Raw genomic sequence first — 23,573 nt, 5'->3', positions numbered from 1 at the left:
GAATTTAATGTTCATCGTTCTGCTTATATTTCTCTCTTACATCTTAGAAAGCAAAATCTTCATCTGCAACAACAATAACACTTATGAACCAGAGAGATCCATTTTCAAGCTCTACAGTCTCTGTTTTATGTTTAGTTATCTTTGTTCTTGCTCTTATCATATTGTCTTCCACGGTATCCTCTATTTGATATCAAAATTTCTCTTCGACTTTATTTCCCGTTCCCCTTTTCTTCATCCTCACCTCAGCTCCATCACCTCTTCTTCCTCCATGACTTAATGGGCTTTCTAAGCCCATTCCAACTTCCATTTAGTATGATATTGTCCTTTTTGGGCTTACATGCTCAAGCATGCAAGGATTTGTTATTGGGCTCCTTCCCAAGGCCTCATACGAGTTGGAGTTGGACTTGGATTATATATAAGAAACTCTTTTTCTAAACTTCCGATATGAGAACTTTACTTTGTACCAAACAATCTCCCCTTCAAACCAAAGACCACGAGCTTGGGTCTCCTCTTCAACGAAACTTTAGCACCCTTAACTTGGCACCTTCTTATTCGTGAAATTCTTGAGGCACCTTCTTATCGTGTCATGTTTGATAAATTCTCCCACACTGATCATAGCCTAAGCCCTAGGTCCATTTTTTCAACCTAGGCTCTGATACCATTTAATAGCTTTTCTAAGACCATTCCAACTTCCATTTAGTATGACATTGTCCTCTTTGAGCTTACATGCTCAATCCCGCAAGGATTTGTTATTGGACTTCTTTCCAAGGCCTTATACTAGTTGGAGTTGAACTTGCCTTATATATTAGAAACTATTTTTCTAAACTTTCGATGTGGGACCTTTGATTTGTACCCAACATGACTCAGGTCTAGACCAGACTGCCATCGATACACTTCCCGTGTTCCTCTATGGTGACGTAACCATTAGTCTTCAAGAGCCATTAGTTTTACGTGTTTTAGTAGAAAAGAGAGTATATTTGTCTATTATGTCTTTTTTTTTTGGGCAAATTATAATTTCATTACGAAAGAAATTAGGGTACAAAGCAGAGACTTAAGGCCTCTTTAGCCAGAGCATCAGCTCGAAGATTTTGGGTACGGGGAATGAAATTAAAGGAACAAACAAAGAAAAAAGCTAATAGAGAAAGGATATCGAAGATGATCCCGTGAAGCTCCTTAACTTGGAGCTTCTTGTTGATTGCTTTGACAAAGGTGAGAAAGTCAGAAGCGAAAGAGATGGATTTGAGACCCGACGCGATGGCAACTTCCATGGCTATGAGAGTTGCAATTCATTCGGCAATCAGAGGGGAGCCCATGTTCGCAGCAGAGGTAGATCCATCAAAAAGTCTATGACCAGTGTCATCAAGAGAGATCCATCCGAATCCGGCTGTACCATTAGCTTTCCAGGAAGCATCGGTGAAGCACGTAAAATCCACATGACGCGAGTTAAGGTTTGGGGGATAATTGTGGTTAGCAGGAGAATGGGGAATGGAGGGTTGAGCCGAATGTCATTCCTTTGCCCGCACAATAGCAATTTGCAGAACTTCTTCTTCTGTAATCCTCTTCTTGTTGAATATGATTTGGTTGCATGAAGTCCAGATTGACCAGAAGATCCAAGAGAAAATAGGGCCAGCACCAAGTCCAGTGGGTAGGAGACAAGTAAGCTTGTTGGCTGTAGAGATACCATTCAAGACAGAGGTGATTCCGACACAATCTAGATCAGCTTTAAGAGGGGCAATAGACCAAACATTTTGGGCAAACATACATTGGAAGAGGAGGTGGAGAACCGATTCATCTTCGTCACACCGTGGACACTTACCACTATCCGTGATATATCGATTCAAGAGGTTTGTCCCTACAAGTAAAGCATTCTATCCCGCCTTCCGTAAGAGAAGTTTTGTTTTTGGGGATGTTTTGAGTGCCCATATGTTCGATCTCCAGTTGAAATCTTCTGTTGTAATAATGTCATCAGGGATAACGGGAGTAGTAAATGTCTTTAATGCCTCAAAGTAACCGGACTTAGCAGTGTAAACTTCTGAACTTGTGGGTAGCCAAGCCCAGGAATCCACAGCACCAAGCGAGCTTGGTTTGAGCAGAAGAATGTCGTTTTCATAAGCGGGGATGATCGCTCTGATGAGTTCTGTATTCCAGATCCTAGTGCGAGGAATGATCAAATCCGACACCAAAAGATTGTGTGATGCTTCTGTAAGTGGTCCCATCACAGCTTTCGGGGCAGATAGAGATAGCCATGGAGTTCGCCAAAGAGGAGTTTCAATTCCTGAGCCAATAAGGCGTCCTAGCTGGAGTTTTAAAATTTCCTTGCCCAAACATACACCTCTCCGGCCATGGGAAGAGGATTTTGGTGTTTGGCAGTCTAGAAGGGATTGATTTTTGCAGTATTTCCCAAGAAGAATCTTGCTCAACAGACATGAAGGGTTAGTGAGTATTCTCCAACTCAGCTTGGCCAATAAAGCCTTGTTAAAAGTCTGTATATCCCTGAAACCTAAGCCACCAGACTTAAAAGATTTTGTCATTCGTTGCCAAAAGATCCTGCTCATCTTTTTTTTTCAGGATTTGCATCCGACCAGAATCTGGTTAATGCGGATTGAATGCGTTTGCAAAGTGAAGTAGGAAGTTGGAAGCAAGACATAGTGTAGGTAGGCATGGTGGCCAAGACGGACTTGAGCATCGTGAGTTTGCCAGCAGAAGATAAGAATCTGGAGGACCAACTCAGGACTCGTTGTTTAATCCGGTCAACAATAGAGGTAAACAGATCTTTTTTCTCTCTACCAAAAAGTTGAGGAAGTCCTAAATACTTTCCTTAACCACCCTCCTTATGTATAGCCAATGTTCTCTTGACTCTTTCTCGGCAGTCTAATGGGGTTTTAACTGAAAAAGTGATTGAAGATTTTGACTGATTTATTTGCTTGCCAGAGGCGAGTTCATACTTGTGGAGGATTGCTTTAAGTTTCAGACAGCTCTTGTTGTCTATCCGGCAGAAGAACATGGTATCGTCTACAAAGAGGAGGTGGTTGAGTCTAGGACTGCCAATAGCTACTCTTAACCCAGGAAGGCTTCCATTTGCCTGTGCTTTCAAACCTAACCCTGACAAGACTTCGCTGCAGATGATGAAAAGATAGGGTGAAAGAGGGTCACCTTGTCGGACACCCCTCTCAGGTAAAACTAATCCTTTTGCTTGGCCATTAAGTAGGAAAGAATAGGAGACTGTAGTAATGCATTGCATCAGCCACCCTCTAAAATCCTGGTGAAAACCCATTCTCTCTAAAGTTGCTTTAATGAAGTCTCATTCTAGTCTATCATAGGCTTTACTCATGTCCGTTTTAACTTCCAATGACACTTCTTTGTTGCACCTGAGTGTTTTAGATAGTGAAGAGCTTCATGTGTTATTAGGACATTATCAGAAATAGCACGTTGGGGGACAAAGGCCGATTGGTTTTCAGAAATGCACTTGTGGAGAACCGGTTTGAGTCTCTTAGCTAAAAGTTTCACAATAATTTTGTAATAGACAGAACATAGAGCTATGGGACGGTAATTAGAAACCTTTTGTGGGACAAGGATTTTTGGGATAAGTCTGACATGGGTGTGGTTTATCTTTTGTGGTAATAGGCCTGAGATAAAGAAGGCTTGGATTTCAGAAGTTACCTCATCACTTATCGTATTCCAGTTGGTTTGAAAGAAGCTTGCTGAGAACCCATCAGGGCTTGGTGCTTTGTCAGGGTGAATTGAAAAACAAGCCTGTTTGATTTCCAGAGCAGTAGGTAAGCAAGTAAGAGAATCATTCATATCAGGCGTGATACAAGGTGAGAGAGCCTCCAGAGCAATATTTGTTCTCTCGCTAGCTTGTGAGGTAAAAATGTCTTGAAAATATTATGAGATAACTTTAGTGATTTCCTCTTCCTCATAAACACTTTTCCGTGTTGAGGATTCCAAGACTGAAATATTATTAATAGCTCTTCTGCCTTTGGTGGCAGCATGGAAGAAGCCTGAATTCTTGTCCCAAGAGCCAACCAGAATTGTCTACTTCTTTGTTTCCAGAATTCTTCTTCTTTCTTGTAAGACACTAGAAGTTGTTGGTTTAGAGCTTCAATAGTAACGTGGACATCATTCATTGCATTCTCCAATTGTTCCCTTAGAGAAGTAATCTCTTTTTGGTTGTTGATATGATGGTCTTTGCTCCACTTGATAATTGCAGTTCTGCAGAGATGAATACGATGGTCAATCTTCGCATGCGGTTTTGCTTTCCAGGTATCTAGGACCAGCTTTGTGACTTCAGGATTATATTTAAGACTTCTATCATATCTGAATATGGTTTGTTTTCCTTGCACAAGATCAAAAGAGGTAACCAGAGGGCGATGATCAGATCCTTCAAACCTTAGGTATTCACTGCGGCCTGAAGGATAATCAATTATCCAATCACTATTTGCCATTGCTCTATCCAGTCTACATCGAACATAGTGAGAATGTCTTTTCCCTCTCCAAGATAAGAAGTTTCCTGTATGTTTTAAGTCATAAAGATCGCATGAAGACATAAAGGAATGCAGGTCAGTGAAAGACCCCTTAGAGCGGTCCGGGCCTCCAGTCTTTTCAGAATTGCAGATGATGTCGTTAAAATCACCACTGATAAACCAGGGTCCAGTTCTAGTGGAGTTAAGTCCTGGGGTTCCCCAACCCACAACAGTTCCATCTCACAATTCTCAAGGAAGAGGGAGAGATGGATTCTGAAAATCCACCTTGGTTTTCCTTGAAGCAGGTATAAGATCGATATTTGGTGCATTTCTTTTACTGCTAATTGATGAGCCATACTTGTTAGAATGACTTGTATCAGAGGGTGGACAGACTAGTCCAACTTTAGGATTACTAGGGCCTACAATGGAGGCAGCATTTTTAGACTTGGGGATGGCAACATAAGGCTTTTTGGGGGAACCTTTCACAAAGTTTCTTTTCTGGGACTTTGCTCCCTTCAGGTTGATGGGTGGTTTACCCATTTGTTTTGAAAGAGGTGGCCTCCCACGCCCTCTTTTTGGTTGTTTAACCAAATCTTTGATTAGAGTAACCACAGGTGAAGTGGGACTCTTTGAGCCAGGGGATGTTGAAGAAGAAGGGGTTGCAGGTGCAGAGGCTACAACTGCTTCAATAATTTTATCAGCCTTGGTACTCATAAGGTTATTTGCTTCACCCTGTAGAACTCTTTGTCTTCTAACAGCACTCTCAGTTGGGTCTGCACAAGTGATGTATTGAACTGTAACATCTCTTAGTTCACCAAGTATCTGATCTTTTGAGGGGATTGCAGGGGTTGGTAGGAAGACTTCCTGGGATTCTTGTCTCCCTAAAGGGTCTGGGAGCTGACTTTGGATCTCCAGGGGCACAGGAGATCTTTCAAGAGGAGGTCTCCTTGGCCGGGAAATGTCAGAAACTGCAGGGACTGTTCTGTTCTCACGTAGAGATTTTTCTCTCCATTGGAAATTTTCAGGTGTATGAGCCCTATCCCTGTGGGATCCTGATCTCGATGGTGTTTGAGTTCTATGCACTGGTCTGTCATACTGACGGGGACGATCAAAGTATCCTCTAGTCTCCCTATGCCTCTGAGATCTCTCTGCAGACTGGTAAGGCCCTCCAGTACTTAAGTTTTCCCTGTTCCTCTTCAAATTATTTGTAGCTTCCTGAGATAATCATGAACTTGCAGAGATCAATGGGACGTTTCTAGGGGCAGTGAAGTTATCCTTAGACGTGTAGTAATTTCTGGATACTCCTTTTGAGTCAGTAGAACTAACCGCCTGGGGGGAAAACAGAGGTTTCCCTTTTGAGGCTAGTACTCCAGGGCAGTTTTTGGTTTCATGGGACAGTCTTAGGCAATGGTGACAGTGGTTTTTAAGGTTTTTATACTCCAAGGTTACCAGAGCCTCATTTCCATTCTGGAATTCAACGACAGTGTCTTTTGTTAATGGTTCCAGACCATTAATGAGAACACGAAGTTTTGCAGCAGAGGGGCTGATGTCCACATCCATAATTTTGCCAAGTTCTTCGCCGATAGAATTCAGCATCTCATACTGCCAATAGTGTTTAGGGAGGCCCCGAAGCTCTATCCAGAAAGGAATCATGATGGGAAAGAGTCAGAAATTATTGGCTCCCATCGCTGTAAAATGACCATCCATTGATCATAGTGGTAGGGTCTATTGTCAAGGACCTTCTAGAAATCTTCTTCATAGTCAAAACGAAACTGAAAGCAACATTTTCCAAGATCTGAGCCAATGGCTTTCCCTCTCAGATTCCATCTATTAGCAAGAAAGAGGAATAAAGACCAAAGTCTTTCGGCAGGCGGGTTGGTTAGTCTACCCATGAGGGTTAACTCATTTTCTTCAATGAGCTTAGAAGTATCTAGAAGCTGGTGAGTATAGTAATGGTTGTGGGGTAGTAGGATGGGTAAAAACAGATCTTCAGAGGACTCAATAAATGCTCTCGGAGCAGCAACAAGGTTTAAAAGGTTTAAAAAGTTGTGGAGGCTTAAGCAGGTTAACATACAAGAGAATACCACAGGCACCTAAACACAGTGAAGAGAAAAGCTACCTGAGAAGCATTCTTGTAGTGAGGACGCAGAGGTGAAACAGATGTTAGGATTGGAAGCAAAAGTAACCAAGAGGAGATACTTGCCGGAGGAGACGTCGGAATCACCCATTATCTCAACGGAGTTCATCATGTTTGGGTAATAACCGTTAAAAATTTCTACTTTTGGGATGTAAAAGTAAAATAGATCTGGTTAAAAGCGGGAGACATACTGATAATATCCTCTTTGGATACCGTGCTTGGGAGAGAAATTTTTCCCTAATACTCGAACAATTATTTCTCTATTATGTCAAATATCTCGTTTTGGTGGGAGAAGAAGAAGAAAGAGCAGTACTATATATTTGATTTATTAAACAAAAATAGATGGTTTTAGTATAATTGCTAATAATTTAACGTTTACATTTATACTATTAATTGTTTACATATTAAGATATGACAAAAACAAAATATTTGGATGGAATGTATGTCGAATATTTTTTTGGATATATACTTAATTTATTATATTTGGTAAATGAGAAAATATCGGAATATATTTATAACATTAATATTTTCATTTATATTTTATTGTTAAAGTATTTTGTATTTTTCAATTAATGGCATTCGATTTATGGTGAATTTTTTGTTTTATCTCTAACAAATTGAAAAATACAAAATATTTTGATTTATATTCGAAATAAACATATTTACTGTTTTTTTTTTTTTTTTTGTAGACAAATCATATTAAAAATAAAGAATATTACACTCTTAGACACTTTTTAAAAATTATTTCCGTGTTTAGGCACTTCCAAAGGAGTAGACACTTTCTCTATGTTTTTTTACTAAAATATCCTCTTAACTAAAATACTCTCTCTCTCTCTCTCTCTCTCTCTCTCTCTCTCTCTCTCTCTCTCTCTCTCTCTCTCTCTCTCTCTCTCTCTCTCTCTCTCTCTCTCTCTCTCTCTCTCTCTCGAAAGAGAGAGAGAGAGAGATTTTTTAGTGTGCGTAAGAATCATGGGAGAGAGAGAAAAAGTATTTGAAATTTATGTGTAATACGATGGTCAGCTTTCCAGGTATCTAGGACCAGCTTTGTGACTTCAGGATTATATTTAAGACTTCTATCATATCTGAATATGGTTTGTTTGAAAGAATCATGGGAGACGTTTATGTGAACAAATTTATGTGGACTTGTTATCATGGATATGTTATAGACAAATTAGTATTTGAAATTGTAATTGACGGTTGTGTAACGGATTGTGTTATGGACTCACCATTCTCGTAACATGATTAAAGATAATGAAACGAGATTGACTATTGATAATTGTGTATTTATTAAACCTTCGCACCGGTGAAGAGATTAGTCCCTTGAACTTGTGATCATTTATGTTATATCTTGAGATGTTTGGTATTTAAAATCAAACTTTGACTTGTATTTAAAACTTAAAATCCAATCGAGAAGATCTAGCAGTGTTAAATGAACAGAGCTTTGTGGACAACGATATTTGGACACGTTTCTCTTTACCTTCCTCTCGTACTTTACTTGAACTTGTCTCTAAGTTTGCTGTCAAATTATATGGCTTTTTGAGTATTTAACGTCTCGTCAATGCCAAAGTATTCATATCAAATGAACCATTTCAAGTGTATGATCCAATATAGATTAATTGAACACCAAAAAATTCATTATATGCTTCTATTTCCAATTTTGTGGTATCCATTTTGTATTGTCCATATGAACAATGTACTTTTGCAGGTTTGGTGACCATTTTTGTATGTTGGTTTCCTCTTTTGTACCCAAAATAGTTTCCATCGACTATTAACTCAAATAACTATTTTTTCAATCTCTTTTTTTCAATTGATGGTGTCCATTTAAATTTAATAATTTTGGGTTTTGCTTATCCTTATAAATCATAACTATTCTTCAATTTGTAATTGATCCGTACAAGTATAACTATATATGGTCAACACGAAATGGTCGCTTGTGGATGGCTACTTGTAAAGTGTTAGAGTATACTTTGAGACCTGAGATGCACATCAAGAAACTTGGTTACATATCATTGTTACTTAACTGTCTATACACATATGGATAAATGGTCATAATGGATAATGTACTTTGGATTGACGTTTATTGTTCCTCGTATAAACTTATGTATTAGTATGAAACGATCATGTGAGTCATTAGATGACCATATGGACTAGACTGCTTGGATAGTTTCTTGTTCATGTATAAACTTATGTATTAGTATGAAACTACCATGTGAGTCACTAGATAACCATATGGACTGGACTTCTTGGACATTCATTAATGGACAAGTATGTCTTTGATTTGCTGCGAATGTGTTTATAGCTCGATAAAATTAACACTTTTTTGTTTGCTCATTCAACATTAACATTGGAGTCCAACTCGATCAAATTCTTAGCACCATCATAAAGCTCAATGTTTATACAAGACAAGATCAACTTAAGCCACATTGAGTTTAGCTTTGTTCACTCAATTTTTTTTTTGCCGTCTGGTATAATATTAATTGAAAAGTCAAAACAAAGTATAGAGCATACATCCATAAAAAAACAGAGCATGAAAACTCCAAACAATAACCAAAGGTAAAGAAAAGAAAATTCCAAAGGTAAAGAAAAGAAAATTCCACAAAGTCATCTTCGCTTGTCTTCTTCAATTCTGGAAAGTAACCATCCAGGGCCTCCTCTAGCTAAATAAGATCTGAAACGACCATCCCTTGTCACACTTATAGCAATGTCCCTTTCTATTGAATTCGCCTTTGAGGATGAAACCTTGAAAATGACTCGAAAAAACCTTGGAATGAGTGAATTAAGTAAAACAAAAGGACTAAATCATAGAAATTCTAATGTCATATATCTAAAATCTTCTAAGATGCCTCTCTTTTCTATACGAACTGGCGCAATGGGATCAACATCACACTGATATCATCAAACGAGCCTCGTGAAGCCGAGAGATCAACAAGCTTCTTACAAGCTGCTAACAACAATGGCTTCTCGGTTCGTAAGCAGAAGGGACGAGCAATGTCTACTGCTTCTTGGTTACTTACCTTATCCCATAAACCATGTGATGCCAAGATTAAGAACTCATGGTCATGCTCAACTCTCGAGATCTTTGTCTCTGGTTCAGCTATAACCCATTTCTTAAGTTGAGCATCTCCGATTCCTCTTGGCACAACTAAGGATCCCTGGATTCTCCACAACGTGAAACGTATCAACATATCCTCCCGTGGTTTCAATTCTTTTCCGTTCATCATCTCTAGACGGACAATGATCAGAAAATAAAACTTTAGCTACACCTCCTACACTCATAACAGCACGACAGTCACCGGCGTTTGACACAACAAGGCTCCCTTCGCTAACCAAAGCCGTGACACAGGATGAACCACCCTTAAAACCTTCCTCCTTAAGAAACGTTGCGTCTGTAGTCAAGTAACTACGTTTCCACCGCTTCAGCTATCTCCAACTCGTGTCTTTTACCAACTACTTCTTCTACAATGTTCTTATCTAAGTTCTTAGCTGCAAACTCAGCCGCTTTAACTCCTCCATGACCAACATAGACTCCAAATATTGCCTGCAAATTATCACAAAGCAAAACAACGTTTAGAATACACAATACATAGAGATTCATCAATAACTATACAATTGTATCAAATGATTCTGTAAAACTTCTAATTCTATTTAGAATTTCAATTTTCCCCAAACAACATCATGAAGAATCCTAATTTTAGATAGCTTATTAATCCAATCCCTAAATCCTAATTTGAGCTGTAATTGCTAATCAATTGAATCAAAATCTCCAATTCGATTCAATTCTAAACCTAAATTGAAAAATGAATTTGAAGTTTGAAATTACCTGTTTATGATCTCCATGAAGATTGGTGATAGCGGAGAACCGATCCTCCATAAGAATTTGGTTTTAGAGATGAAGAGCGACACTATATATTATTTATTTTTTAAAAATATCCATTTATTTGCTGTAATTGTGAGATAACTCTCTTTCTCATCTCAAGATCTCAACCGACACGAAATAGAAGGAACATGTATTACACGTGTGTTTTATTAGATAACACAGAAAACAAAACCAATCGAACTGGTTAAACAATTTATGGTTTAATTTGGAAAGGATATAATTGTCTTTTTATCTTCCAGAAACAAGGAAAAGTGCCTGAACCTTGGAAAGTGCCTCAAACGTAAAAAGATTTTCTAAAAGTGCCTAATAGTGTAACATTCCCAAAGGAATAAGATAGTCTAAAAGTGCGTAAACGTGTCACATTCCCTTAAAAATATTGACGAAGCAAATCTCGGAATATATTGGATTATTTAATGTCGTTATTTGTTTTTGGCTTTTAGCAAAAGATTAATGAAGGATCCGAATCAAATATATTTATAATATGTGTTTTCTTAGTATGTTAGTTGGGATTACGGTTAAAATGTATAGTGCATCTAATAAAAGCACGATAAACTATATTATGTAAAATTCAATTTATTTTACTTGATTTTAGACTATATAGTTTGTGAAAAATACAAGAACTCTGGAATGTCGTAAGAGTAGTATATGTATTTAGCCGTTATGAAATAAATACATATGGTTTTAATCCATTCGGTGATTTTTTAAGAAACTAAAAATTTAATTTGTTTAGTAGATTAAAGATATATATGATTTAATGCTTTGTATTTTCTAAATGTACAACTCTTATATCTATTTTTTTAGTATACAATTAATATGTTTGATTTTTGCTGTTTAAAAAATATGGAAACAATAACATACAGTTTATTAAGTTAAAATCTAGATTATAACTATATAATTTAAATTTAAATTATATTTATTTTATTAATATTGTTTGTTTTGTTTAGTGTTTAATATAATATAATTGTATTTTAATTGTTATATTTAGGATTTCATCCGTACTATATCGTTTCGTATTACTATCAATCCAAACCCGTCATACCATCTAATCTCGTTCAGTAAAATTAAACATATCTAATAGATTTCACCTGTGGTATACCGTCTCGTATTACTATCGACCAAACCCGTCCTACAATTAAACATATCTATAATGTTCAGTGAAATTAAACATTTTTTTTTTTGTTATTTTTGTTTTAATAATACTTTAATTTAAAAATATATAATTCAAAGTAATTTATTTTTTTCTTTCAAATGGTTATTTAATTGTTATAAAAATCCATATACTATAGTATTCTAAACTCGTCCCACCATCTAATCTAGTTCGGTAAAATTAAACATTATTATTTTTTGTTCTAATAATATTTTTATTAAAAGATTTATAATTCAAATCAATTTTAAAATAAATCTTTTGAAATGGTTATTTGATTTTATAGATTGTATTTATTATATATATTCTAAACGTTTTTCATTAAATACTCTAAATATTTTATAAACTTTAAATAACCATAATATTTATCTTTAATAAAGTATCATATTAATAAAGTCCTAAGATTTCTCATTTTTAAAAGTAATTAGAATTGATGGAGAAATATTAGATAAAGAAATACTAATAATTAGGAATATTAATTAATTGATAATGATTAATGCTAATGGCATTCTTTGTAAATAAGTTCCAACTTGAGGATTTATTTGCTAAAATGACTGCAAAAATGTATATGTAGATAATAATATTGATAATTAGCCCATTTTGTATATTTAATGCAGACACAAATTATTTAATGCAAAGGGAATTGTAATAAATGCATAAGCAAATGATCTTTTGGCCACAAAATCTCCAATAATGTATATATAGATTAGGTTTTAACTTTTACTTTGTTTACAAAATGAGCTATTTGGCCCAAACATAACTTGATGTATTTTTATCAATTATAAGCCCAAAAAGATGTTTTTGACTTGTTTCATCTTTGATTTACGGTAGAGACATTGTCGATCTCAACCACCGACGCTTCAAAAGCTGAATTGTCCGTTTCCTCCACGTTTCCAAACACATCATTTTAGGAATCGCGATTCTGAGACGATTTCGAGCAATTCCGAGCGTTTCCGTTTCCGCTTCTATGCAGCTTAAACTATTATAGGCTGCAAGCAGATAAAATAAATAAATTAAACAAGCTTTATGAAAAGAGGAAGGTTGGAACCCTAGTTCCACCACTTCAATTAAGAGAGTTACCAATTCCAATGATGAAACTTTGACCAAAAATATTATTTATGTTGTTTGCGGCTACAAGTATGGCCTTGGTCCGCTTGTACCCAAGTATGGCTTGGTCCGCTACCAAAATTACTACAACATATTAACACGTATATTCAAACATAGTCTTGTGTAAAACGATTGTCGAGTTTCTCATTTTAATTTATATAGAAGATTAAAGATTCAACATACAATGCAATGTCGTGGCTCAATTACTTGTCATATTAAACTAAACTGTCATTTTTGAGAAATTACACGTTCGATATTCACATAATTTGATGTCTTCATAAACCATTATATCAAAAAAGGAAAAAAAGGGACTATCTTATGTAATGTACTCGAGAATGCAAAAACGAGAATTTACTGATTCGTCTGGCACGAGGCCCAAAAGGAGGCCGACACAAGACGCCGAGATTTCCATCCCAAAACGAGCCCGTTTTGGCCCAATTCTTCCACTCTAAATCCATCATTAAACAAACTCAAAAGGAGTTTTGCTTGACAACGGTTGGTAAAGCTCACTTCCAAGGGTTTGAACCCATTAGTCTCTAACCACTGTGGCCACGAAGCAAAGCTCTCGACTTCTGCATCATTAGCGGTGATACGCGTCAACCAATTAGCAACCCAAGGACCGATAAAAACACGCTCAACAAAGCCACGGGCCGGGTTAGCGATTGAAAGGCCTGCCTCTAGAGAGTCGAATATGGCTGAGAACTGATGTAGCAAGTCCATAAAACGATATAGAAAACCTTGGTTTCCCATCAGACCAACTTCTTCGTGAACAAGCGTAACAAGTTTCGGGTTTAGAGTTTTAGCTTCCGACAAAAAGGAAATGACTGAACTGGGTGTTTGGTGACTAAACCGAGGAAGATGCAACATACAATTGATTACCACTGCTTCTCCTCTTACAAGTTTCAAAGATGATGTGCTGAATGCATTGGTGTCAAGTTTACAGTGTTGATATGAAAATGGCTGGCCGATAGAATCGGCAAACGCAGTTAGACGCCGCCCAGTCTCTTGGACTGCAGCCACGGATTTTTTACCGTTTGTTGCTCGTGACAAAGCCGTGATTCTAAGATGTTGGGCTGACGGGCCTGTATTTCTAGACACCAAGGCTTGCATCAATGAAGCCCACTGAACGCCTTCATTGATATCGTAATCCACTATATGGATTCGACGTTCATACTTCACAGCTTCAAGAATAGCCTGTGTGGCAGTGAGGTAACCAAAGTTGACATATGGAGACATGTTTTGCAGCAGTTCGAACGCTGAGATCACATCCGCCTGATCATAGACATCATCACGATGTTGTTGGGGACACAGAACACTATCTCGTTCGAGCAACTTTGAAAGTCCGTTGGTGAAGTGAGCAGCTAACCTCTCCATGTTAGTTCGGTCACCAGGAGAAACCAAATCTTTAAGCCTTGCAAGTATAACCCGAGTTAGCTCTCTAGACTTGTTCGCACCAGTTGACGCATCAGCAGCAGCCACAAGTAAGTGAACCAACCTCAAGCCCTTTGATTCATCAGTCTTAGGCTCACCAAAACTAACCCCATCAGCCACAGACAAACCCGTTGACGCAGAGTTACAAAGTCCCTCCTGGTCATGAAGCATTGGAACAGCTTCCGATTCCGGTTCCATCATGGCTCCTTCATCACCCATAATGGATTCAATGACATCACGGAAGTCACAGTCCCAATCAATGTCAAGATCATTCAAGCTATAACCATTCGAAGAGGTGCTTGCAGCCGTGGCAAGCGGGTCAGTGTGGGTAGAGAAGAAGAGGTCCAAGAAGTCCTCGTAAGGATAATTCATGGTCATGCAGGTAAAAATGAAGAAACGGGCAATGCAGAATTATATAGATAGTGTAGTAGGACCCAAGAGAGTACGAGTTCCATATTTATAAGTAAATCTTTGAAGTCAAATGTTGAAACTTGAAAGAACAAAATATATATCTTCGAAGTCAAATCTAAAAGTATATGGTCCCCTTTCAGGGAGGTCGAACAACCTGTGGTCCTTGTAAGAAGCAGCAGGACCACTGTGATCAGGAAAATAAACAAAAACAAGTGAGAATTGTCCAACAATATTAATCCATGTTTATATGTATCAATATGATCAACAGGGAAATTAAAACAAAACAAGTAAGAATTGTTAGACCAATCATACTAATGAACCTCTAATATAACCTAACTAGTGACAATCTAAAATACAATAAAAGTGCACGGACTATATAATTTATATGAAAATACATATTTGCTGAGCAGACAGAACCTAAGTGCCAAACAGAAAAAGACAAGACATTATTGAGATTTGGTTCACATCTAATCAAATTATTCAAGGGACAGCGCAACAAAAAACCAAAATTAAGAATTTAACTAAGAATCATCCCCACAATCTTAAGACCACTTTGATTAGTCTTGTCTAGACTAAGTAAGCAAACAGCAGAACTTATCTCCCTAACCTCTATGACAGGTTTTGGTTTAGAAGTTGGAACAAGTCACAAGTGACACAAGCAGTGACGCAATTTAAGTAGTTTACAAGTTGATTACAAGCAAAAAATCAGATGGTCACTAGTCACATTCAATGTAATTTCACAGATATATATTATCAGACCGTAGAACCAAACCCTACATTCTCCAATAATCCAATTAAATATATGCTTGCGCTTCCATTAATGTCAAAAGATTATACATTTATATCTTTAAATGATTCAATATATGAAGGTTCTTCAAGTTATTTAACAAAATCATGGAGCCTACTTGCAAAGATTTAGTAATAGAAACCCAACAGGTTGGTTTGTACCTTGGTAAAGCATTATATGATGTTTGTTATATGTCCTAACTGATCACGTAGAGGGTAATCCTTTCTGGTTAACCGTGGCGTGAACCGTTCTGGCAGCTGCGACTGCTGAGTCTCCTCGTTTCACTATTTTCTCGAGTTCTTCAACCTTCTCTGACAACAATCTAGCATTTGTGGTTGTGGCATGGACCAACTTGTTAGCAGTCTCTAGGGAAGTGCAGAGCTGAAATAGAATGGGAAGCAAGCAAGTAAGAAACTAATCTACGAATACGTTACTAGCCACAGAAACATTTCATTTGCATTTCCCTCTTCTTAGAAAAACATATCTAGAGAATCCCATATATTGATTTCGTACCGACATGAAAAGACCAAGGACTTTCATCAAAAGGAACAGAAATAAAACAAAAAGAACACATCAAACTCTTTCAATATAAACCATGTCGTCTTATTCATTCACAGTATTTGTAAAATCCATGGCATGGAAAGACTTGACTAAAAAAAAATAACAAGAGATAGTTACCTCTAATGTTAGGGAGGTCCATGAGTGATCAGAACCAGCAAACGCATCGTTAAGTTTATCATAGTTCTCCTGAAACAAATCAACAATTCTTTCAATAGAGGCTTACAAGTACTAAGTAAGAAATTACAGAACAAAATTTCAACAAAAGCATCACTCAAAAATTCACAAGAATATTTCAACATTCCTCTCATGAGAATCAGATACACCTTGATTCAGACTCATAACACAATGATGCATAAAATTTGAACAATGCATTGATATAAAATTGCATAACACAACGAAGATTTCGAATAATCGCACAATTCACTATAATGGATGAACAATGATAACGATTCATGGCACCTAAAAGATCAAAAAACCATTGAATCAATGAAACTGAAGGCAAATTTTGGATCAGAAAGTGACCTGAAAGAGTCGGGTTAGATCCAAGGGTCCAGAGATGGTATCATCAGAGTATGATTTTGATGAAACTTCAGGATTTGGATGATTTTGCGGGGAGTGGCCAGTTTCATCACCGAGATCGGCGAGAAGATCTCCGATTGACAGCAACGGACCTCCGACACCTCTCATTGCTCTCTCAATCTCCGATTTTAATCCTCAGCCCCTATCCTCCAAAGAATTTCTATTTAACCCCTATTATATAAAAAATACTTATTTCATTTATTTACTTTAAATCAAATCTATATTACTAGCTAAAATCCACCTAAATAGACGGGTATAAGATATAAATTTATTCAAATATTTATTAATAATATTTAAATTTTAAATAGTAAATAGTGATTCACACACTTTTTCTAATATTTAATTTAGTAACTTTTGTATTTAATAAAATTTCAATCATATACATTCGATTTTTCAATATATTTTAATTATATATTTATCATAATAAACTATCTTGTTATTCTATACACTCCATCTTTCTTTTTTATAATGTGTATGGAACAAAAAGCATTCTATGATTTATTCATAACATAAAAGTACAGTCGAACACTTTGTAAAAACAACATCTCATGTGTATCCTCTAACAATGTGAGACTTACAACTATCACACAAACATCAAATAAATGCAAACTAAGCGGTAACTAAACTGCATAGTTTGCTAATCCATTCACTATGTGATTAGTTTTTCTATACACATGAGTAATCTTAACTATCTGCTCTCTATACACTCTATCTTATTGATGATATTTGAAGTTTAAATAGTAACTCACATTAATTTAGTATTTCCTTAAACCAAATTTCAATCTTACAAACTCGATTTTACAATGCAATTTAAAAATTTATTTTACGTTAATAAATATAATTTAATTCTATACACTACATCTTATTGTTAGTTTTTTTTTTATTTACGAAAATTATAAGTTAATTTTTTTAGATATAAACATATAAATTAATATATGTAAATATGTTTCTTTTTTTTAGATTCTTTTATTTTATTTTAGAAAAAAGTAAAAAAAAAAAATTAACACATGTCGAAATCTAAAATCGTTAAAATTGACACGTGTCATGATTTTGTGAGTTAGTAACTTTCAAAACTGTACTTCATATAATAAGATAAGGGGGTGTATTCAAATTAGAATTTAAAGTGATTTGAGTTTCCTTGAGTTTTTAAATGATTTTGATGATTTGAGGAAAATTCATATGATTTTTGTAAAATCCATTCAAATCTCACCTTAAACCATGAGATTTGGATTTCTGTATTTTTGAAATCCTCTCAAATCTTCCAAAATCATTAAAATTCAAATCCACAAATTGTTTTCAATTACAATGGATTTTAAGGTGGATTTTGAAATCATTAGTTCAATAACACTGAATTTCATGAGAATTTTTAAAATTCATGTTTGAATAACATTGGATTTATAAATTCTACACAAATCTCTTAAAAGTTGAAATTATTTGCTTCTAAAAGCGTTCACGTGGGATTTAAAACAACGAATCGTGAGTTGTCACATCAATAATTAACATATTTAACATCTAATTAATTAACATTTTTTAAAATAGTAATTAGTTTCTATTTTAAAATAACAAATGTTAAATTTAAACTTATAAAAAAGGAAGCTAAGAAGTTATAATTATGTAATATTACCCTTATAGGATTTTACACAACTAATCCAAAACAGACACATCATAAGTTAATATATTTAAATCTAATTAATTAACATATTAATATATATTTAACCAAATTCATTTCAAAAATAAAATTTAATGCAATTTAATATAATTAATTAAATTACCAAAATTTAAAATTGCTTTATATATTAAAAAATCTATACTATAGAAAAAATTGAAGCTATTTGCTTTTGAGGCGTCCACATAGGATTTTAAACAACGAATTGCAGTTGGACATGTCATTACTTACCATTTTTTGCCATTATGTTAGTTTAAATTTTTAAATTTTAATAAATTTATATACTAAGATATTTATGAAAAGTAAAAAAAAGGATATGGAAATAAGAAAAATTATGAAGAGAGATCAAGAAACAATCGTACGAAAGCTCACAAATTGAAGTCCTCAAAGTAAGAATTCTTATATATCATTTGAACAACGAAAATTGAAAATTAGAATTGTATTTTTTTCTTTTCTTTTTAATTGAAAATCCTACATATATATTAATTGAGATTACAAAAGTGGGTTATCATCTTAGTATCTTTTTTTGTCAACCAAAAAGAAATTTAAGAGTCATGTCATTATTGAATATCTATGTGGAATCTCAGATTTTTTTTAAGTCTTTAAAATAAATATGACCAATTAAGTTTATTTTTTATTATTTAATATTCGATTATATAATATTAATTATTTAAAAATCATTATATTTTGAATCACATTTTTTGTTTCAATTGGTAATCTTGTCCGAGGGAAACTAATGAAGAAACTATATTATTACTCTTAGTTTCTCAAAGAGTTTACCATTTGAGAGCAAATGTTTTGACATGGGATGCATTTGAAACATGTCAAAATACGAGTCCGGTTTCAAATGTTTGTTTGTATATTTGTCAAAAGTCTACAAGAAATTTTAGAACCTTAAGAATTGGTTGTGTTTTTCCTTTTTGGCAAAACCTCTTAGAGAAAGAGAAAACATATTGATCTAAATCTATCGATCCTAATTTCTGATTACCAAATGTTGTATGTTTATTTGGTGAGACAAGTTGAAATTTTTTGCTTATAGTCCAATAATTTCTTTTTTTGTCAACTTATGTTATTTTTGTGGTTATGGCTTCTTCATGACTGCTTGTCTTCGTTCATTGCTTCATTTTCGGTGACATTAAGGTAAAGTTTTGTTGTTAAGGTGTTTCGGTTAAGGTTCTTGTTGTGAACGTTACCTACTTGGTGCATTGACTTGGTTGCCAAGTGTTGAAATGATGCGGTGAATAAGTCTAATTGCTATCGCTAATTCGATGAGCTAGTGTAAAAAATCCACGATTGCTTATGCTTTTTTCCATTAGTTCTCGGAAAATCTGTACGCTTCTATCTTCAGGTTTTGAAGACGGATCTTGGATACTTAGGCTTGTGGCAACTACGATGAGGATTCCAATTCTTCAGTTTTGCTGCAACCACGCAAATATCCAAGCTTCACGAGCCCGAAATCGGTAATTCTACTTGTTACTTGTCCATAACCACTAAGCAGCAAACTTTTGTATTTTGTGTTGTTTTAAAAAAAATTGTAGAGCTTTACAGTTAGTTTCAAATTTTTCTAATTATTATGTCAAATATATAAAGTGCTATAAAATTTCACTTTTTACCAAAAAAAAAAAGATCAAACTATTCGATGTCCTTTTTCATAAAGTAATCAAACTTCAACTACTAAGGTGTTATTCGTTTGTTCATCCAAATGGACCATCTAGATGAAGACATAAAATTATGTTCGTTTAGTGCACTTAAACACATCATTGAGATGAGCCATCAGGATGTATTTGTCAAACTCATCCAAAAAACATCCAAAAATTTGGATGAGTTTAAATGGTGTAGTCAGATAGAGATGATTCTTCCAAAAATTGCAAATATTCAAATTTCCCTCAATTACAATTGGGAAAAATGTCATTTAAATCATCAGTTTACCATTTTCGTTGGTTTAAAGGATGAACTCTAGACATAGTGATTTAAATTCCTAATTTTATGTTGACTTTCAATTTAATCACGAACTCTCGTTAACTAAGTCAATTAACGCACATCGTTAGAAATTCCTTAATCAAAAACCCCAAATCACCAAAATCAGTTTTCAATTTTTTCTCTCTTTTTTTCTTCGGATTCTCTCATCTTCTTCTTTGAATTCAAAGTAATTATCGTCTCTAGATCGACTAATGGCGTAAAAACGAGAGGATTTGTGCCTCAATTGGCTTAGTCAACAAGAATTCATGATTAAATTCAAAGTCAACATAAAATTGAGGATTTAAATCACCCGGTCCAGAGTTCATGCTTTAAACCAACAAAAATGGTAAACTAATAATTTAAATGACATTTTTCCCAATTATAATTATATATCAAATATTGTTAATTTCTCATTTTATATTTAAAAATTCTATATCTGCACTAATTTTCTTCCAAAATATCGTAAATCACAAATTATAATTTTCCGTTAAAATTGCAAAATTGCGTTTTACGAAAATCTTAAAAAGCTTGTTTCCGAACAATTTTTTTGGGTCAAAATTGTGTTTTTTGCGAAAAAATTGCATAATAACATTTCAACGAAAACAAAAAAATCACGATTTTGGCGGAAAAATAACGGAATTGTTTTTCACTATGACCAGAAAAATTGGAGAATAAAGTTTTTGTCAAAACCTTTCAAGTCGTAAATTTCGCTAAAACCGTAATTCTGCCAAAACTATAAAATCATGATTTTCACGGAAAATTATGGAATTATCTTTTCTCATCAAAATCAAAAAATCGAATTATGTTTTTGTCAAAACCGTAAAATCACATTTTTTTCACCAAAATTGCGGAATCATATTTCCTTACCAAAACTGTAAAATCATGTTTTCCCGCCAAAACCACAATATCATATTTTCCACCAATACCGTAAAATTATATTTTCTGCCAAATCATATTTTCCGTAAGAAACACAAAATCTTATATTTTTCGGCAAAACCACAAAATTATATTTTTTTGTCAAAACCCAAAAAAATAATTTATATGTTCAAAATAATAATTTGAAAAATATTTAGTTGTAAATATATTTAAAGCAGTAATTCAATTAATATAGCTAAGACTAAAATTAAAATTAAAAGTTGATTAAAGTATAGATATTTTAGTCATTTTCTGGTTAAAATTATTTAAATAGAGATGAAAATTTATAAAAATTACCCAAACAAACAAAAATTTATTGAATATCCAAAAATGGAAACGAACAATATTTATTAAAACATTTGGATTGAATTTTTTGATAGACAAACCCTTTAACAAAAAAAAAAAAAGAATATTTTGTAGACCAGACCATTTAGATTATAAAACGAATCAAATCATCTTCCTGCCAATTTATTCACGTAATGAAACAGAAATTTAAAGAATGGGAAAACAGAAGGATCACAGTTTCCAATGAGAGTATGCCACGTGACAAATCCACGTAGACGTCGCGAAACTTCTAACACAAACACGTCAAAGAGTCAAAAGAGACGATATAAAATCTACCTTAATCGCTATTTGGAGGATAATTAATTGATCTCTGGAGATTTGCTGTTGACGAATAAGAAGAAGAACCCAGAATTCTACTTTAATGGCGTACGTCGAAGGAGGTATGAGATTCTCTTCTCTCTCTCTGTTTCTTTTCGATTTCTGGATTTCTTTTTTGGCATCAATTTGGTTAAATTCGATCTGATTGTTCGTTTTTCAATCAAACCTGTAATTGTTCTTTCCTTGAACATAGATTCATAACTATTAAGCTTTGATTGTTACAGAATTTGTGAATTTGATGTATATGTAAAAGTTAGGTTTTATATTCCTGAATTTGGATTGATCATGAATCTTTAAATTAGGTCAATTAGATTCATAACTATAGTAATGCTATATTCATTGTCTCTACAGAATTTTTGCTTTAGTATATCTATGAAGTTAGGTTTTATGTGTCAGAATTCGGATTGAGCATGAATGTTTAGAGGGTTTTGAGGTTTTATACGGGATGATGTGTCACCATTATGGGAAACTTTATAGGTTTATGGAAGATGGAAATTAGATAAGGTCAATAATCATTCCATTATTATATGATTCTCAGAAAACTGATATGAATACAAAGCTCGATGAGCATTCCATAGCAGGAGACATTTCTAGACTTTGAATATCTAAATGGCTAAGCTTAAACGAAGTTAAAACTTTTGAGATTTATAGTGGGAAAAGTTAGTGAAAGAGTGTTGATTATGGCTGAGTAATTGTAAGGTGACATTGTTTCTATAAAGTTAGCGTAAAGCGAGATCATGTTCAATAGTTTGTGATCATAGAAGCTCAATTCGATATTAATGTATGACTGTGGACAAGCAACAGCGTTTTGGACAAATGCAATAAGCGCATTAACCGAGTTCGTGTTCTATATTCACGTCTCACGTTCTTCTAGCATTGTAGAGATTTGTCGTCGGAGTTTAGGAGGGATTTTTGGGTCTTATAGGGAATGTAGAAGCTTCTTCAAATCTGTGTATCTTGTTTTTTTGGGGTTTTAATTGATAGCTGGAGATATATTCTGAAAACAGAGATAGATGGTGCATATATTAACTGTATTTGACATTGAAAAACACTGGAACATGTACCAGGTGTGGTTAAAGCGAAGAGGCCAATATGGAGACTAAGGACGATCAAAGATTTCTTCTTGTCCATCATTAATCTAATACAAGTCTTCTTTGTAACCATGTTTTCGGTATGATTCTGCTTTCGTTTCTTGGATTTAGGTTCCATAAGCTGTCTCAAGCTTTGACTGACCTAAGAGTGTTATTGGACAGATGGAGAAATCAGATGCATACAGGAAAGGCTCTAAGCCTAATAAGAAGTGGGGTGGTGGCATGGGTGGCGGTGGTGGTGGAGGCGGAGGCAGTGGCGGTGGTGGTGGTGGTAGGGGTGGTGGACCTCCTCGTGGGGGCCTCGACAATGTTCGTGGTTTGAATGATATCCGTGGAGCTGACCACAGTAAGTCACCCGCGATGAGTTTGATATTTGATTCATTTGATGATAGAAAACACGCATAGACCTTGTGAATGATTTTGACTCAAATCTGATGTTTTTCAGATTCCCTACCTGCATGTGGCTCGTGCTGTGGCTAATCCTTGTTTGTGTGGACAGTGGAGCGCCCAAGAATAAACGAAGGGATATATCATATATTTACATATTACTTAGTGTTGAAAACGATGCTTTTGGAATATGAAAAATCAAAGGAACAATGATTCTGGTGTATTTTGTAATTGGGTCTAATCAAAGCTTTTTGTATTTAGATACTGAGAACGTTTGAAGTCTGAAATTCACCTATAATAGATGTGTCAATTCGAATTCGAAACCTGTGAATAAAGCATAAATGCTGTGTCAGTCATCACACAATTTCTTTGCTTGGTTTTTGTAAGAATCCAAG

At 34.8% G+C, this 23,573-nt stretch overlaps 4 protein-coding genes and 1 pseudogene across 7 annotated transcripts; 1 reads left to right on the top strand and 4 right to left on the bottom strand.

Moving 5' to 3' along the window:
- Positions 1-1,045: 1,045 nt before the first annotated feature.
- AT4G08262 lies at positions 1,046-6,535 on the bottom strand (annotated as a pseudogene; the record flags this gene model as incomplete). Its single annotated transcript has 1 exon — positions 1,046-6,535.
- A 2,748-nt stretch (positions 6,536-9,283) lies between these two features.
- AT4G08260 (Protein phosphatase 2C family protein) lies at positions 9,284-10,471 on the bottom strand (the record flags this gene model as incomplete). Its single annotated transcript, NM_116895.2, has 4 exons — positions 9,284-9,823; positions 9,864-9,986; positions 10,045-10,138; positions 10,421-10,471. 4 exons carry the CDS (start codon positions 10,469-10,471, stop codon positions 9,453-9,455), a joined length of 639 nt encoding a protein of 212 aa, NP_192566.1. The 3' UTR covers positions 9,284-9,452.
- A 2,608-nt stretch (positions 10,472-13,079) lies between these two features.
- AT4G08250 (GRAS family transcription factor) lies at positions 13,080-14,531 on the bottom strand (the record flags this gene model as incomplete). The annotated part of the gene is made up of 1 exon (NM_116894.1): positions 13,080-14,531. The coding sequence occupies one exon, from the start codon at positions 14,529-14,531 to the stop codon at positions 13,080-13,082; it is 1,452 nt and encodes a 483-aa protein (NP_192565.1).
- Positions 14,532-14,554: 23 nt separating this feature from the next.
- AT4G08240 (histone-lysine N-methyltransferase) lies at positions 14,555-16,661 on the bottom strand. Of its 2 annotated transcripts, NM_179013.4 has the most exons (4): positions 16,441-16,661; positions 16,036-16,104; positions 15,519-15,738; positions 14,555-14,754 (listed from the first exon to the last, which is right to left on the bottom strand). In NM_179013.4, exons 1-3 carry the CDS (start codon positions 16,603-16,605, stop codon positions 15,562-15,564), a joined length of 411 nt encoding a protein of 136 aa, NP_849344.1. In that variant the 5' UTR covers positions 16,606-16,661; the 3' UTR covers positions 14,555-14,754; positions 15,519-15,561. The 2 variants fall into 2 exon arrangements, with proteins under 2 accessions (NP_849344.1, NP_567335.1); NM_116893.4 differs by lacking the exon at positions 14,555-14,754 and having other exon boundaries at positions 15,187-15,738; positions 16,441-16,647.
- Positions 16,662-21,523: 4,862 nt separating this feature from the next.
- On the top strand, positions 21,524-23,533 carry AT4G08230 (glycine-rich protein). 2 transcript variants are annotated; one of them, NM_116892.5, is made up of 4 exons: positions 21,524-21,762; positions 22,768-22,871; positions 22,954-23,137; positions 23,237-23,533. In NM_116892.5, exons 1-4 carry the CDS (start codon positions 21,744-21,746, stop codon positions 23,269-23,271), a joined length of 342 nt encoding a protein of 113 aa, NP_192563.2. In that variant the 5' UTR covers positions 21,524-21,743; the 3' UTR covers positions 23,272-23,533. The 2 variants fall into 2 exon arrangements, with proteins under 2 accessions (NP_192563.2, NP_001190688.1); NM_001203759.1 differs by lacking the exon at positions 22,768-22,871 and having other exon boundaries at positions 21,674-21,762; positions 23,237-23,437.
- Positions 23,534-23,573: the final 40 nt, after the last annotated feature.

Source organism: Arabidopsis thaliana, chromosome 4, assembly GCF_000001735.4.
Source record: "Arabidopsis thaliana chromosome 4, partial sequence".
NCBI classification, from domain to species: domain Eukaryota; kingdom Viridiplantae; phylum Streptophyta; class Magnoliopsida; order Brassicales; family Brassicaceae; genus Arabidopsis; species Arabidopsis thaliana.
Note: the sequence above shows the minus strand (reverse complement) of the source record. Positions and strands in the feature narration are given on the sequence as shown.